This window comes from Schistocerca cancellata, chromosome 2 (assembly GCF_023864275.1).
Source record: "Schistocerca cancellata isolate TAMUIC-IGC-003103 chromosome 2, iqSchCanc2.1, whole genome shotgun sequence".
Taxonomy (NCBI): domain Eukaryota; kingdom Metazoa; phylum Arthropoda; class Insecta; order Orthoptera; family Acrididae; genus Schistocerca; species Schistocerca cancellata.
The window spans coordinates 829,999,618-830,017,734 of record NC_064627.1 but is presented as its reverse complement, the minus strand read 5'-3'; the positions used below and the strand labels follow the sequence as shown (position 1 = coordinate 830,017,734).

At 47.0% G+C, this 18,117-nt stretch overlaps 1 protein-coding gene across 1 annotated transcript in view; it reads right to left on the bottom strand.

Moving 5' to 3' along the window:
* LOC126162721 (low density lipoprotein receptor adapter protein 1-like) overlaps window positions 1-18,117 on the bottom strand; it is a 210,890-nt gene that overhangs the window by 52,158 nt on the left and 140,615 nt on the right. The window contains exon 2 of the mRNA XM_049919383.1: window positions 4,779-4,936. Coding sequence (XP_049775340.1) covers window positions 4,779-4,936 — 158 coding nt within the window. The remainder of the gene's footprint in view (window positions 1-4,778; window positions 4,937-18,117) is intronic.

The following is an 18,117-nucleotide window of genomic DNA, read 5'->3' as shown; positions in this document are numbered from 1 at the left end:
CTTGTGGAGGCTACGTAGCTTCTTAATTGACGAGTCATTTGGTAACAAGGATATATCTGAAGACGGATTGTTTCAAATTTGAAACTGGTAATATTAGACAAAAACTGCGATATGTACTGCTAAACAAAACCAATTGACGCGTTTCTCTCGTGGGCGGGCTGTCTCGCCGACTGATGGCATATCATCCACACTTGTTTCTTCGCCTACGCTTGCGCGCTAGGAGTCTTTTCCTTCAACTGCAATTCTATTCCGGCCAACTTGATTCATTTTAATCAACCCTGGGTTAGCTACTTCGAGAAAGCCATAACCGTTTTCCGTGCATATCCTTAACTTCTCCAATGGCTTCGGTGCCGACGGAATGTAAACTGTAACCATCCTTCCTTTCGTTTAGATTTCTAGTTTCTAGCATAGGCTAACTTATGAAAAGTCGCCGCCGACATCAGAGACTGACAGCCTATTGAAGGGCGCTTTTCGAAGTTACCGACACATCACTGACTTTATACGTTTGTGAAATCTGTGCTAGCTACTATATCTGTGTAAAACTGTAAGTTATTGCAGATGAGCACGAAAAACAGTCCTGTCTTGCTCGAATACAGCTTAAGTGGTGTGGTGCTTGATGCAGCGACGTCGATTAGGTATCTAGGCGTAACGATGCAAAGCGATATGAAATGGAACAAGCATGAATGGACGGTAGTAGCGAAGGCGAATTATTGACTTCGGTTTATTGGGAGAATTTTAGAAAAGTTTAGCTCATCTACAAAGCAGCCCGCGAATAGAACACTCTTGTGGTCCACTCTTGACTACTATTCGAGTGTTTAGGGCCCCCAACAGATCGGATTGAAGGAAGACGTCGAAGCAATTCAGAGGCGTGCTGCTATATTTGTTATCGGTAGGTTCGATCAACGCGCGAGTATTACGGAAGCGCTCCGTGAACTCAAATGGGAATCCCTAGAGGGAAGACGACGCTCTTTTCACGCGAACACTACTGAAATAGTTTAGAGAACCGGCATTTGCCACAGACTGCAGAACGATTCTGGTGCCACTATGCACATATTGAGTAAGGACCGCGTAGACAAGGTATGAGAAATCAGAAGTCGTACCGAAGCATATAGACTGTCATCGTTTTTCCACCCCTCCAAATGCAACTGGAACAAGATAGGGAATGACAAGCAATGGTACAAGGTACCCTTCGACATGCACCGCTTGTTGACTTGAAAGATTGTATCCAGACATAGATATGTATACATCGAACCTGCGTACTTTCTGCATGGAGGAACTACCTTTAACTGCTCTTCTCAGACAGGCAAAATTTTCATTCTTACTGTATAGATTACGGAGATGAATTTGTAAATGAGCAAATAATACAAATGGTTCAAATGAATCTGAGCACCATGGGACTTAACTGCTGAGGTCATCAGTCCCCTAGAACATAGAACTACTTAAACCTAACTAACCTTAGGACATCACACACATCCATGCCCGAGGCAGGAATCGAACCCGCGACCGTAGCGGTCGCGCGGTTCCAGACTGTAGCACCTAGAACCGCTCGTCCACTCCGGCCGGCAGCAAATAATACAAAAAGACTACAAACAGTATATACAGATCAGCCAGAACATTATGAACACCGACCTATATCGATATAAACCCGTCCAGGCGATAGCTGCGTCACCTGGCGAGGAATGACTGTTACTCAGACACACGCTTGGTGAATGAAGCATCATCAGTGAGCGTACTGTCCGTGTGTAGTGGGTAAGGCGCGCGATATGTCCGAATCTGACCGAGGACACATATGGGCGGCCAGCAGGCTCGGCAATAACATTTCGGAAACTGCACGACTTGTCGGGTGTTCGAGGAATGCAGTGGTGAGTGTCTTCAACCGTGTCGAAACGAAGGCGAAACTACGTCCAGACGTCGTGCGGTTGGGCGGCCAGCCCTCATTACAGATGTCGGACGTCCTAGGCTGGGCTGACTGGTAAAACAGGTAAGGTGGTGAACTGTAGCGGAACTAACATCATACTTTAAACCTGGGCCAAGTACAAGTGTGTCTGAACACACAGTGCACCGAACACTTCTGGCGATGGGCCTCCGCAGCGGACGACCCATCCATGTGGCAATGTTCACACTACGACATCGCCAACTACGGCTGGCATGGGCACGTGACCGTCAGCACTGGACGTTGGCGCAGTGGCAAAGCGTTGCATGGTCTGGTGAATCCCGAACCTTCTTCATCACGTTGACGAGAGAGCGCGAATCCGTTGTCTTCTAGGGGAACAGCTCCTTGACACCTGTGCTGTAGAACGGAGACAAGTTGCCGGCGGCTCCATTATACTCTGGCGAACATTCACGAGGGCATCCATGGGTGCAGTGGAGCTCGTGCAAGGAACCATGACGGTCAAGGAGCATCACACACTGGTTGCAGACCACGTGAACCCCTTCACGACGATCATGTTTCCCTGACGGCAGTGGCAATTTCCAACAAGATAATGCGCCAAGTGACAAGGCCAGGAGTGTGATGGAGTGGTTCGAGGAACACAATGGCGAGTTCCAGTTGATGTGCTGTGCTGGCTCTCAACTTGCCAGATCTGAATCCGATCGAACACATCTGGGATGTGATTCAACATGGCGTCAGAACTCATCACCCACCTTCACGGAAGTTACTTATGGAAGACGGCCAAGGTCCTGATGTTCAGGAAGCCGGGGAGAGACCACAGCCTCCCACAAAATTACCGACCCATCAGCCTTCTGAGCTCGCTCAGTAAGAGTGTTGAGAAGGTGATTCTCAAACGCATCACCTAGGTACTGCATAACAAATGACATCCTGAGACCGGAGCAATTCGGCTTCAGGAATCACCACTCCACAACACAACAACTCTTACGGGTCGTTGAACATATAACACATGGCTTCAACATAAACAAAGCTACAGGGATGGTGTTCCTAGACATCGAAAAGGCTTTCGGCCGTCTGTGGCACAACGGCCTCATTCGCAAACTCAGCGACGCGGGATTCTCCGACGGGCTGGTGCGTTTAATACACTCATACCTCACAGACAGGAGTTTCAACACTGATGTGCAGGGAAAACAATCAACACGACACGGTATACACGCGGGAGTACCCCAGGGAAGCATCCTAGGGCCCCTACTGTTTAACCTCTACATAAACGATCTCCCAACCACACACAACACAACGATGGCCATCTATGCGGATGACACAGCCATCCTCGCGCAAATTTTGAAACCATCAAACATTACGTCACGCTTACAGACTGCACTCAGAGTGGCTGAGCCTTGGTTGGAGGAATGGCGTGTTAGAGTAAACGTCGACAAGTGCGAAGCCGTTCTGTTCACTAGAAGACCGAAGCAACTGCACAAACACCGATACTGCAGACCAATAACTCTGCATGCACGCCCAATAGGTTTCCGTGAGAAAGTCAAATACCTCGGTGTCTGGCTGGACCGGAAATTACTCTGGGGGGGGGGGGGGGGGGGACCACATACAACACATGACCAACCGAGCTAGCGCGAGGCTCAGACAGCTCTACCCTGTGCTCAACAGGCGTAGCACACTGAACAGAAGGGTGTCGATGTCCGTGGACATGACACTTACGCGACCCTTGATGTACGCATCTCCTGTGTGGGGATACGCTGAGCCTACACGCCTGCGCCGTCTGCAGCTCATACAAAACAAAGTACTCAAAATCATAAGCAATGCTCCACGATACACACGCATCGCGGACCTTCACCGGGAATACCGACTTGAGACTCTGGCGGAGGTAATCCACAAACTCACCACAAGACTATACATAAACTCCAGACATTCGCAGAACCCGTTTATTCTGAATCTGGGGAACTACGACCACAACCATAGATGGAAACATAAAAGACCAAAAGACATACTTGTAAGGACCTAACACCTATGGCCAAGCACACGCAAACACAACGGTACAGGTGAGCCCCTGTTAATCAGACGCCATTACTGGATATCCAGCTGGAATACACTGCCGAATAACTGGCACCACTCAGGGAAGCCGTACCGTACACTGGATGCAGACAAGCTCCACACATCCCCCACACAGTGGGATGATCTATGGCCGATCTCCCACTACTATATAACGATCTTGATTGTTCCAGGAATGTAGCGGCTGCAGCAACTGGGATACATCGCCATCGCTTGCCACGGTAATGATGGATGATACCCATAGTAATAAATCCAACCTTGCATGAACTATCGCAGCTAGTAAGCCACTACTGCTCTTACTACCCATCCCACTGTCGCAGAAGTTTTTTTCCCGCGGCACGAGCCTTGGCACTTTTTTTCCTCTGCTCTTCAAATCGCTACCCTCACTCGCGTTTCGTCCACTATCTATCACCCGATGGACCGTGTTAATGCGTAGTCTTACCCAGACGCACGGGTAACATCACAGCCCAGCATCCTGTGATCCACTTACTAGATAACTGACATGTTGACGGAGGTGACAGTAGAACTTTTGGTTTGGTCACCACGTTGGTGCGGGCGTGGAGGGGCCGCATCTCTATGTTAGGTAATTAGATGACCTGTGTGAGTCGATGTGGTGCCAACTCTCTCAAGCGATCTACCGAGACCTCACTGCTTCGATGCCACGACGGGTCGCTGCTGTTATCTGTGCCAAAAGTGGACATACGGGCTGTTAGGTAGGTGGTCATGATGCTCTGTCTGATCAGTGTGTTTTCCTTTTATTTTTGAGTTAGAAATACATTGCAGACTTTCTGGCCAAAGCCAGGGTGTAGATTACGCTACTGACCATGGTGATGATGGTCTTGATGGCCTCGGCGGTGGCGGTCTCGCTGCTGGCGGCGCCTACGAGCGCGCTGCCCAAGTACTTGAGGGTGAACGTGGCCGCCTCTGCCGGGTCGCCCTCCAGCTCCTTGCAGTTGGCCAGCGCCCACTCCTCGCACAGTTCTGCAACAACACAAAAGCGCGCTCGTTAACCAACATTTTGCTATCGCAACGTTTTTGCTAAAGGCCTAGGCATCGAGACAAGTCGCCTTCAGAACAAGCAAGCGAGTCATTTAGAAGCAAAGAGCAACCGGGTATACCGGCAAATTGTTAGGCAGCAAACAGACCGATACAACTGCTGTAGCGACGCGTACCAGCGTATGAAAACACGTCGAATGAAGCACGCGCTGGTCATAATGGTGCAGTCGCCTAGGTCTCTGAACAGATAACTACGCGAATACCCTAAAAACAGTTCCCAGTTAAGAAACCAAGAGCCAGGGAAAGTCTCAAAAGGAACCCCTTGAGTGCGAGGTTGCAAAGGGACAATGACGCCCCACATGCTGTCTATCGCTCAACCAAAATATTGGCTGCTAATGGCAATAGGGGCGGGACTGGGGGCATCCAGTGATGAGCACAGCATGAGGCTATGGAGCACAGTTGAACTGCTTAGTCGACAAGTAACTCACTACAGTGTTACAGTGCTAGTGCTGTTGATACAAAGCAGAGCAATAGCAACGATAAGCTAAGCAAACATTGTATTATATCTACAACAGTTGTCGATGTTGACATTTCATCAGAAAGCCACCCGAGGTATTTCGCAGAGTGAGAAAGAAATGGCAGATGAGCTAGCTGCTTCAGTGGAATGTATGGCGTACACGCTCGGCTATGCGGACAATGTACATGAGGAGTACAATAATGACGATACGTGCTTAACAAGTGAAAGTGATATTGAAACAGTTGTCAAGCCATGTAGTTCATCATCCTTATCGGACGGGCAGCCACAGATGTCGTCTCCAATGGAACGTAGTAAAAGACAATCATTGTCCAAGGAGCAGATACTGAACATAATTACCTACATTGAAGATCAACCGCAGCATATTAAAAAAAATAAAAAACCATTATGAACAGATTTCGAATAAATCCGCAGCAGTATGAACGTGTAGTGCATAATAAAGCCTACGGCATTCAAGACAGGACAAGGCGCACTTGTTACAAAAACTGGTATTTGCGCGTTTCAGATATGCTCGATACCGCTTACAGGATGTGCACGATAGTGATCCACTACGTTATGCACACCAAACTGAACGCGACATATATTACAATGATTTTAAGTGAAAGCAGTGGATGGTTGCATAACTTCAAACAGTGCTACAGAATTGGAAGACGTAAGATAACTAAATTTCAAACAATTTTTCAACTTGACGGTGCGAGAAAACTGCGAAATCGGCCCGAAAATGTATAGAATAGATAAACTTATCCCATCGTTCAGTAGAGAATTTGTTTTCGACTCCAACCAATCGGGATTAGAAGAAGAAAAGGATATGAAAGGAACCCTGGAAATTAGAAGTACCAAGATAGTTGTATGAAGATCAACTAACGTCAATGCCTTATCCCATTCGTATACAATTATGCCCATTGTTAATCTGGATGGTAAATTGGCTTGAAATTTATTTTTTGTGGTTCGAGAAGTTGGAAGTGTTCAGCCCCTTACGATTCTTTCTCTAGCGCGTGATCTTGCAAAGGCAGCAGAGTATATTTACATCGCAGCAAGCAAGAGTGGGAAAATGGGCTGAAGAGAACTACATCTATGGTATGAGTACTGCTTTTGGCCAATAGCTGGTAAAAATAATTTGCTTCTGCTTTACTCCTGATCTGCGTATAAAAATCATATTCTTCTAGAGCAAACTATCTCTCCGGAAAAGTGTGACATTGCAATTCATACCACCTGGAACCAGTGGACAAATTCAGCCTCTGGATGTTTGTTTTTTCCGTGCTTATAAAACATATTATCGCACTATCTGCAGATACGCCTTACAGGGTAGCCAGTTTCACGATAAGCTCCACGACGGACTGTTTTGCATTCGGTTGCAAGACATCACATTCCAGCAGTTCTCATCATCCTGTTAGGCTGATATGATTCTACTTGAATTATTTAAGAGTGGATACCTAGCTGAACGTCGTGCACGGTTCATAACTCCCGAAGAGTTCGTCTTCGATCTTGACGGTGCGAACCCTTGTGATCACTGTGGCTCGCCATTTTTCATTCGGTGTTCATGGTGCAAGTTATAAGTTTGTTTTGAACATTTCTTGAATGTCGATGAGGTTCATTTTGTGAAGTGTAATACATACATCTCATAGAAGGCTGACCTCAGCACCTCCAAGCACTCATTTTCTGTCGCCATCCTGATGCACATTGTGTCATTAGCCGCTAATATTTTTCCTGTCATAATTGTTAACACAACAATTTCACATGAGCCTTACTAAAAACTGAGCTTGCGACCCCTACACTGAAGGGGTTCCTGTGAGTATTAATAAAAAGACGCCATAATGCCTTAGAAATCAATAACAAATACACTTTCGCAGTAATAAGTGGGGATCGCGTTGTACTCCAATCAACCCCATAAGTTTATGAAAAGGTATAAATAGCAATTCTAAATCGTAATGGTGTCGATCTTAAGGGTCGGTCGATCTGTGGCCCCTGTCGGTAGCAGACAAATACTTGAGGATGTAATTGAAATGTTCAACTTTAAATGGTTCCGTCTATAATATGTGTGCGAGTAAAGTCAAGCGAAGAATTTCGTATTCCGTTTCAGCTGTGTAGTGATGATAACCCTATTATGTTGTGATGTCGACACAATGTATCGGTTCCTGGAATTGTAAAAAGAATGGCACCTTCCTCCTGCAACACGTTACTGCGGATGAATATTCTAACTCTGTTTAGTTGTTCCCGGCAGTAGTTGCAGATGGAAGTCTGCGCTGGGAAAACTTCCAGAGTAAACCCTAACAGCCTGCACTCAGTGGTTCACTAATAGTTGGGAGAGATGCCTGCTTACCTTATCTTCTTTGTCTTGTCAATATACACTCCTGGAAATGGAAAAAAGAACACATTGACACCGGTGTGTCAGACCCACCATACTTGCTCCGGACACTGCGAGAGGGCAGTACAAGCAATGATCACACGCACGGCACAGCGGACACACCAGGAACCGCGGTGTTGGCCGTCGAATGGCGCTAGCTGCGCAGCATTTGTGCACCGCCGCCGTCAGTGTCAGCCAGTTTGCCGTGGCATACGGAGCTCCATCGCAGTCTTTAGCACTGGTAGCATGCCGCGACAGCGTGGACGTGAACCGTATGTGCAGTTGACGGACTTTGAGCGAGGGCGTATAGTGGGCATGCGGGAGGCCGGGTGGACGTACCGCCGAATTGCTCAACACGTGGGGCGTGAGGTCTCCACAGTACATCGATGTTGTCGCCAGTGGTCGGCGGAAGGTGCACGTGCCCGTCGACCTGGGACCGGACCGCAGCGACGCACGGATGCACGCCAAGACCGTAGGATCCTACGCTGTGCCGTAGGGGACCGCACCGCCACTTCCCAGCAAATCAGGGACACTGTTGCTCCTGGGGTATCGGCGAGGACCATTCGCAACCGTCTCCATGAAGCTGGGCTACGGTCCTGCACACCGTTAGGCCGTCTTCCGCTCACGCCCCAACATCGTGCAGCCCGCCTCCAGTGGTGTCGCGACAGGCGTGAATGGAGGGACGAATGGAGACGTGTCGTCTTCAGCGATGAGAGTCGCTTCTGCCTTGGTGCCAATGATGGTCGTATGCGTGTTTGGCGGCCTGCCGGTGAGCGCCACAATCAGGACTGCATACGACCGAGGCACACAGGGCCAACACCCGGCATCATGGTGTGGGGAGCGATCTCCTACACTGGCCGTACACCACTGGTGATCGTCGAGGGGACACTGAATAGTGCACAGTGCATCCAAACCGTCATCGAACCCATCGTTCTACCATTCCTAGACCGGCAAGGGAACTTGCTGTTCCAACAGGACAATGCACGTCCGCATGTATCCCGTGGCACCCAACGTGCTCTAGAAGGTGTAAGTCAACTACCCTGGCCAGCAAGATCTCCGGATCTGTCCCCCATTGAGCATGTTTGGGACTGGATGAAGCGTCGTCTCACGCGGTCTGCACGTCCAGCACGAACGCTGGTCCAACTGAGGCGCCAGGTGGAAATGGCATGGCAAGCCGTTCCACAGGACTACATCCAGCATCTCTACGATCGTCTCCATGGGAGAATAGCAGCCTGCATTGCTGCGAAAGGTGGATATACACTGTGCTAGTGCCGACATTGTGCATGCTCTGTTGCCTGTGTCTATGTGCCTGTGGTTCTGTCAGTGTGATCATGTGATGTATCTGACCCCAGGAATGTGTCAATAAAGTTTCCCCTTCCTGGGACAATGAATTCACGGTGTTCTTATTTCAATTTCCAGGAGTGTATATAAACTGAAGTCCCCTGCTCGGTCCTGTCTGTATGTTTGGTGTAACCTCGGGAACTACTGTCAGGTTGTTGATCCAGTATTGATTATTAGATTGATTCATGAGGAGAGCTCGTGTTCACAATTTATAAATATTTCCTGGAAATTGGCTGAGCTATCATGAATTAAAGTCTGTCGCTGCTGTGAAAACGATGAAATTGCTTTCTAGTGGAACAGGCGCCGCAACTCTAGAGAGCAGTAAAGGTTGGGCACTCTTTGGGTAAGGCTCAAATGGCTCTGAGCACTATGGGACTTTCGGTAAGGTCTGGTGGTCTATTGATAAAGCATGAACTTGGAAATTTACATGCTGTGGGATCGAATCCTGCTTTTCAGTCTGTCTTCTAACCCAGCATTCAACTCCAAATAATGTGGAGATTTACCAGAAACGACATGTGGTTTGGATTCCACTTTAAACTGTAGGTCACTTTGCCAGTTTGGGTAAATAGAATAGGGACACGCTAGTCGCCGTAGTGGTGTCCAATGGATAGACCTGTACAGGCCATTGAGCCACACTAAATTACTATTACCATAATTTATACATATCTTCTTCATCTATACATTTTATAAATTAAACTCTCCCGCCACGTTTTTCTATCTGTATGTGGAGGGTCAGCTCAGGAACCATTCTACCGTCTGGGAGGAAGTGTAATGTGTAGGCTGACTCTTCCTGGCACACACACACTCGCCCTTCTAACGGCAAATCTCTCCATGGTGCACAATCACTCTCTTGTGGCTTCTGCCACAATAGTTGGAGGAGCATCCCTGTCTCTCTCTCCTGCCACTAAACAGACCCGTGAAGCGAATTTGTGTGTCCTGTCGCAGGAATGAGCAAAGGTACATGTGTGCAGTGGTGGCTTTAGTAACTCACAACGAGGAGGCGCCAATGTCATGGCTACTCACCAGTTATTGTCCTCCAGCATCGAATTGGTGAGGCGTTTGGTACACCGGGGCCCGTCTATCGGCTGCTACAATCATCGATAGTCGATGGCGGCCTATGTCACTGAAAAGTCGTTGTCCATCCCAGTTGACCCTAGCACTGGCGGCTCTCTCTACATTATAGGAACATAGTGGCCTACCTCATGTTGTCGCCCGAGATGTCCAGGGCTTTCATCGTGACATTACAGGTGCTGCACGAAAACTAAAAGACCTTACTTCCGTATGTCACACACCTATCTGTTTCTTCTCATAGATTATTAATTGATTTAATCACACTCGCACCCGTGGAGGTCTTAGAATAAAGCCAAAAGCCAACGAGAAGTCGTAGACTATCGATGTTATTTTCGTCACAGCCCGTCTTTGCCTTATACATATTTATATTTGACAACGAACTACAGTTTCAAATGTGAAAGCCTTTACTCTATGAAAACAAATAGATGGGTGTGTGACATATGGAAGTTTGGGTAGATCCAGGAAGTGTGCTCGGATGCCTAAGTGATAAGGCGACAGCTTGCGATAATCGGGAAATCCGGGCTCGAATTCCGATCTAGCACAAATTTTTACATGTCCCTTTAGGTAGTACATCTATATCCTCTGAGGTGCGCAGGCGCATGCGCAACGGTGATATTGCATGGACGCCCTCTGTGAGAACGCAAGCCGACGGAGTTAAATTTCAGTTGCCAAAGTAGTAAAATTAACGGCCGCTGGACGTGTCATAATAAAGTTCTCAAAGTAATAAAATTAGCTGTAGCTGGACGTGTCATTAGGCTTAACAATTTGTCTTCCTGAACATATCAGAGGAAGCACCGGATCCCAAGCCGTACCAGGCAGACAGCCGCCCTCACTATTAATAAGATCTTCCACCAAACGTATTCTTGAAAATTCCTTAATAACTGTCTCGTCGTGGCCAAGATTTTCATGACAGAATAATCCATAGTACGTCTTGTGGACATACAGCATTGGGCTATGACTGACTTACTGCGAAGCAAAAGGCGAGTGTGACGCTCATGTTCCATGTATTTTTCATGAACTATGTACGTGGTCGTACCAATGTAGGGTTTACCACATTGGCATGGCATTCTCTAGACCCAACCTTTCGCCTAACCAGATCATCCTCTGCCAAGCCGAGAAGAGCATGCGTTTTTGTAGGTGGCCGGAAGAGTATTTTAACTTGATCTTTCTTAAGGATTTTGCCTAATTTAGATGAAATCTTTTACGTGTAACGACTAGTCCAGCAATATTAATTTGATTGTTTTGACATCCGAATGTTAAATCTGGAGGCCCACAGTTCGACAGACGGCATGCACGCAATATCACCATTAAGCATGTGCCTGGGCGGAATAGAAGGAGCAATATTCCACGCATGACGCTGGACTTGACAAAGGGCGGTCATCGTCTTAAAATGAATGAGTATGAACCACCGCGTCAATTTCCTGTATACAGTCAGGGACGTGCGCCAGTAGTCTCCGGTGTAAACACACCTGAAGATGGCTGAGTAGTTTTGAGCCGAAACATCATGGCAAAATGTCGGCGTCATCTAGGTGCTAGCTGGAACCTCGTGAAATACTCATTACCTGTTCGCAGGTGTTTATTGCTATCGCCTTTGTGAACTGTAGAAACAGTAAGACACTGAAATAGTTTGTGTCTTCCTTGGAGAAATATAGCTGTAGGTGAACGATGGTGTTTCAGTTGTCACACCAAGTGGAAAAAGTAGTACTACACAGAATCTTGAACAGTAGGTCTCTTCATCATTGGCATAACTGAACTGGCGCTAAGGATAAATTTCTACTTTGCCTCTCCCGCTTCCTCCCACCCAACTTCTGAGCCCCTGCCGACATCAGCTCATTTCTTGTTCACTCCTGGGCGTTTCTTGGCCTTAAATTACATTTTACGTGAGACATTATAAGTCTCTAATTTATCAACGATAACGTTGGAAGCTAAAGAAGTGAATTAAAATTTGTGCTGCAGCCGGGACATTTTTTGTTTTTAAATCTCATGTTTGTTCGCTTTCGTTCGTTGCATCTGATCGGGGCGGACGTCGTAAGACAGCCTTTTTTTTAAGTTCGTTGTTGATCGATTAACTCAGTTTTTTTTTATTACAGAGGGCAGCTAACCCTCTGACCGAACACGCTGAGCTACCGCGCCGGCATATAGCTGCACGAACTACTCAAGTCAAATACCCTCCCCAACACAAACTCCAATTCACATCTCCCCTTATATTGTCACTATTACCAGGGCTCTCCGACATTGGAATAGCACCCCAGTATTGGACATAATGGGGAAGTGTTGTACTACATGTGATCGTATAGATCTTAAATTAAATTTTCCGTGATTAATTTAAGATCTATGCCATCACATGTAGTACAACACTTCCCCATTATGTCCAATGCTGGGGTGTTATTCCAATGTCGGAGAGCCCTGGTAATAGTGATAATATAAGGGGAGATGTGAATTGGAGTTTGTGTTGGGGAGGGTATTTGACTTGGGTAGTTCATGCAGCTATGTTGACCATAATGTTGTGGTGGTGTAATGGTCAGCATATCTGCCTAGCCGGCACGGTAGCTCAGCGTGTTCGGTCAAAAGGGTTAACTACCCTCTGTAACAAAAAAACTGAGTGAAAAAAAATAAGCAAGAAGACCCGGGTTCGAGTCCCGGCCGCAGCACAAATTTTAATTCACTTCTTCAGCTTCCAACGTTATCGAGATAAGAATGACATGAAATGAAATGTAAGCACAGAATGGCTTGCCATAAAGGGCAACGAAGCGAGGCGTCTTCTCTGGTTATCGGTGTTCAGTTCGAAATGGGACTCATCACTGAAAATTCTTCTCCAGTCAATGAGATTCCAGGCCGAAGACGTTTGGAGACGTCCTGGACAGTGGTGGGATTCCAACCTGACTGTCGCTTGCCATAAGGCCCGACAACCGTGAGTGATGGTCTGGGATGCTATTTCTTATCATAGCAGGATCCCTTTTGGTCGTGGAGAATGTCAAATCAAACACCTTTCTGCCGTCTAAATTTCCAGTGGACTAGGTTTGAATGTTTGTCTAACAGTTGGGAGGTGACTTTTGAAGTGATCGCTGTCTCAAGTAGAAATCTATGGATACCAGTCACTGAATGTTGGCCCGTATTTTGACTGGGCTGAAGGTGGGAATCTCCCTACACTTCGGTCAGAAAGCCTAAGGATGGCGTGCCGGCCGGGGCGGCCGAGCGGTTCTAGGCGCTACAGTCTGGAGCCGCGCGACCGCTACGGTCGCAGGTTCGAATCCTGCCTCGGGCATGGGTGTGTGTGATGTCCTTAGGTTAGTTAGGTTTAAGTAGTTCTAAGTTCTAGGGGACTGATGACTCCAGAAGTTAAGTCCCATAGTGCTCAGAGCCATTTGAACCATTTGAACCTAAAGATGGCGTAATAAAACGGCGAAACTGGAAGCCCAATAAAATAACAATGTGGAAATTTAGACGTCTGAAACGTGCTTGATTTGATACTCTATACTGAACAGCTTAGGTCCCGCAACCGTCATCTGCGACACCCTTACAGCATAGCGATACGTGTACGATATTCTACGCCCTGTTTGATGCCTTTATGGCAAGCCATCCTGGGCTTACATTTCAGCAAGATAATGACCGCCCGCACACGGCGAGAGTTTCCACTGCTTGTTTTTGTGATTGCCAAACCCTACCTTTGCCAGAAAAGTGGCCAGATCTCTCCCCAACTGAGAAAGTTTGGAGCATTATGGGCAAAGCCTTCTAGCCAGCTCGCGATTTTGACAATCAAACGCACCATTTAGACAAGATTTGGCACGATATCTCTCAGGAGGACATCCAACGACTTTGTTGGCCACAGGTGGACCAACGTGTTGTTGACTTGCTCAGAATGTTTGTCTTGAATAAATCATCCAACTTTTCTGACGTTGTGAAAGATGTTGGTACCTTCTCGGCAGGCCACTGTCGGGGTAATACCTGTCAGGCACCTTCCCCTTCATTTTGTTTTGGCGATTATCATACAATTTCATTCACCCTTGGTGTATCTATATTCTCCCTGACTGATATTAATCTGATGGACTATTAGGGTTAGGGTAAACCACTGATTGATCTCACCGTACTTTCCTGACTTGAGTAGCAGTAGTAGAATTAAACTCGGCTATAGAGACAGAGTTTTAGACGCTGGAGGTGACCATTGCATTCGGGACAGCTTTAGAACTTTCCCCGAGCAGCAAGCGAATTCGAGGATTCTTTTTGTAATCACCGAAGAGGGCCGTGGGCATGGCAGGGCAGTGGGTTATGGACCGCCATTCAGGCGGTCAGCCTCGTTCCGCTGTCCGCAAAGCAAGAGGGTGGGAACGCCGTGGCTGAATGCGAAATGACACTTCTTTAGTAACTGGCGTCGCTGGGCATTCTGGCGCCGGTTCACATTGGGTTCAAGTGACTCTGAGCACTATGGGTCTTAACATCGAAGGTCATCAGTCCCCTAGAACTTAGAACTATTTAAACCTAACTAACCTAAGGACATCACACACACCCATGCCCGAGGCAGGATTCGAACCTGCGACCGTAGCGGTCGCGCGTTTCCGGACTGAAGCGCCTAGAACCGCTCAGCCACCGCGGCTGGCGCCGGTCTAACTGTTTTATTAACGACTGGATGCGGTGTGGGAGCCTGGTCCCCTTATCCCGTGTGCGGGTCCAAGTAAAGCGGCGTCAGGTTGGCGTCCGGTTAATGTGTTTATTACAAGTACAGCATACCCTATGAGACGGGAAGACGAATTTCTCCGGATGTCGCGTTTTTATCTAATATGTTGATTCATCCAACGCGCCCCGCCAAAACGGCGCCCACTAAACCGTTTTATGGACGAGACGGAGCTTCATTTCACTAGGAAGCTTCCCTCATGTTGTGAAATACGCCGGCGGTTTGGGCTACAGGACCTCCAGGCATCGTGTGCTGCTTTTTTCGGAGAATAGGATGTGTACTGCACTGAAGTGATTGGCTGAGGAAGATCGGGTCTCCTTGCTAGGAAACATGATTGGCACGGTAACCACTGCTGGGGCAGGATAGGTTTATTTGAGAACATCCGAGGGAACGGGCTTTTTGGAAGGTTTTGAGCAAAAGGGAGAGACGTGGACTTGCTTTTCGATCGTTGCGGGGTACAGTCGCTAGAGCTCTTCCGTTTCTACGGAAACAGTAGTTAGCTGTAAAGACGTCCGGACACCCGAGCGAAACTTATATTTTCGCGGACATGAGGCAATCACCGGAGGACATGGAGACATCTCCTGCAGTACGACGCTTCAGTAACGCCTGCACCCCGAGAGCGTATCGCTTTTCACCGGCTATATCGGCAACGTTGCGCAGTTTCGGCAAATTCAGAAGCCTATCAATGGTTTTCACGACCATCTTTTTTCATAGCAGCCTTGTTCTCGCAGTAGTCACTCCCAATGCTTAACTACATTATGTCGCGCGAGATCAATCAGTGAAACGATACAGCACAGTGTGCTTGCCTAGATTGCTATCCTTCTACTCACAGTAGCCAGTCTCATCTGCACGTAAATTCCGGGTAGGTTCCCCAAGTCTATTGCCAAGCATCCTGAATTCGTGTTAATGAAAATGGTTCAAATGGCTCTGAGCACTATGAGACTTAACTGCTGTGATCATCAGTCCCCCAGAACTTAGAACTACTTAAACCTAACTAAGCTAAGGACATCAGACACATCCATGCCCGAGGCAGGATTCGAACCTGCGAGCGTAGCGGTCGCGCGGTTCGAGACTGTAGCGCCTAGAACCGCTCGGCCACTCCGGCCGGCCGTGTTAATGAAATGTTACACAGCTGAAGTTTCTGTTTATATGTTTGTTCTCTCTTGACCTTGGTATTAGATAATAAATCTCTTTGTGATACCGTAGGTCCTTGTTATTAATTTTTCAACGACACCCATTCTCATTCCCTACAATGTCATCTATTTTGTTGTGGGTTTGAAGGCATTTAGTTAATTTTATGACAAGTTAGCCAACTCAGGGGTGATCCACATTGGGGCCACTAGTCAGACTTCATTGCGCTATTGATAACCGCGGCACCTCTTGGGTGCGGTGGTTACGACTTTGTAGTCGTTTGGCAGACGGCGACCTGCCGCCACCAGAGGCTAGCTTGCAAATGAAACGTTTTCTTCTGCAAACATCACAGCTGCTGATTTCCATCCCATTCGGGTAATTCCTTCGAGGTGTCTTCTCTTTTTCTTTTCTTTCTTTTTCTGAGTGTATTTTGAAAATTTGTTTTGGTCCGTAACACGGAAAAATATATTATTATCTTCTTGGATCACTGGGGAAAATATGCTGCGATTATGCCACAACTCGTGGTCATTTTAATTTATTTCTATTTCAGTTCTTTATCTAATATGTTCATTCATCCAACAGTGATGCACTGCGTTGTCGGAGAAGAAATGTAGAAGTGTAAGGAACAAAGTTGGATGCCTCTAGTCCGCCCCCAGGTTCACCGTAGATTTCAGGCGCACGATGTGCGCTGCCGGGCAGTTCTACAGGTAGGAGGCGGAAGGTGGCGTCCGCACCTCGGCAGAGGCTGGGAGGAACGCCGCAGGGCCTCCGCCGGCCGCTGGCGCTGCGCTGCGCTGGATCGATAGTTCAGTGGCAAGCGGCGTGCCCTCAGTCGCCTCGCCGAGGTAAACACCCGCCTGCGCCGCCTACTTAACTCCGGGAGGGCGTCGGGTACGGTCCATTCAGCTGCCCCTCTTTCTCTGCCCCTACATGTCCCGGCAGCGATTTTCATTTTCTGTTTTTTAGGCGAAAGGGGAGACGACGTGTGATTCGTTCACGGTGGATTTTTGTGGCGGTCGTTTTCCATTTATGTAATCTACTTCTCTGTGACATGTTTTCCCAATATTCTTACATTCATGTTTTATTGTGTGTGTAAAGAAACTATGAATTTTGTCGAAAATGTGAGAACATTTACTTCCTCCGACGTAAACGCTTACAATATGTACTATAAAATTAATAATCGTTCGGACTAACATACGCTATATATTATAATCATTATACATGTACTCTATGAAGGAGAAAGGATAATTTCGAATGATATACTGTGCGACAGCGCTCAGTCAGCGATAGCATACCGCAGACTAAATGCTCGGTCCCAGTCTTAACATATACAATCACGGCACTCGCAACGTAGTGCATTATTGTGAGAATTGTTACCGTCTGACAGTTGGAACAACACTAGCGCCCCTAGCGACGAGAATGTAACCGTAAGATTAACGTTAGGTTTTTAATCAATTTTCTTTTTAATTAACGAAATAGTTATTATATGTTTGCGTTCGAAGCATTAGTAAATTATCGAGAGACGTAAATTATCGTGAAATATATGTAAAAAGATACGAATCTCGCTGATTCAGGCCGATATTACAGTATCTTATTTCTTTGACAAAGATCTTCGGCGTGGCGCTAAAAAGGAGTATTACACTGTCTTCATATTTTTCGTCAAATTTCAAGATGGCGGACGACAACTTGTTATTATGCGCTGCATTTGCTAGTACCACAATTGCATTGTGTGTGTATTGGGAAAAAAAAGCAGCGGAAAAAAAGGAAACATATTTGGATGTAGTCCTAGGTATTACGTCGAGATAGTAAAACCATTCAGCAAAAATTGTTACGAGAGCTGCAAGTGGAGGAAGTCAATCTTAATGTATAAATTACTTACGAGTGGATGAGGGTGTACTACAGTATTTGTTCAGTAAAGTGGCTTCTCGTATTACAAAACAAAATACTCTCTTGAGAAATGCTATATGTACAGAAGACAGGAAAACTGTGACACTGCGATTTATTGATACGTGAGAGAGCTACTCTAGTTAACAACGCAGCACTCCAATATCACATTAACCAAAATAATTCCAGAA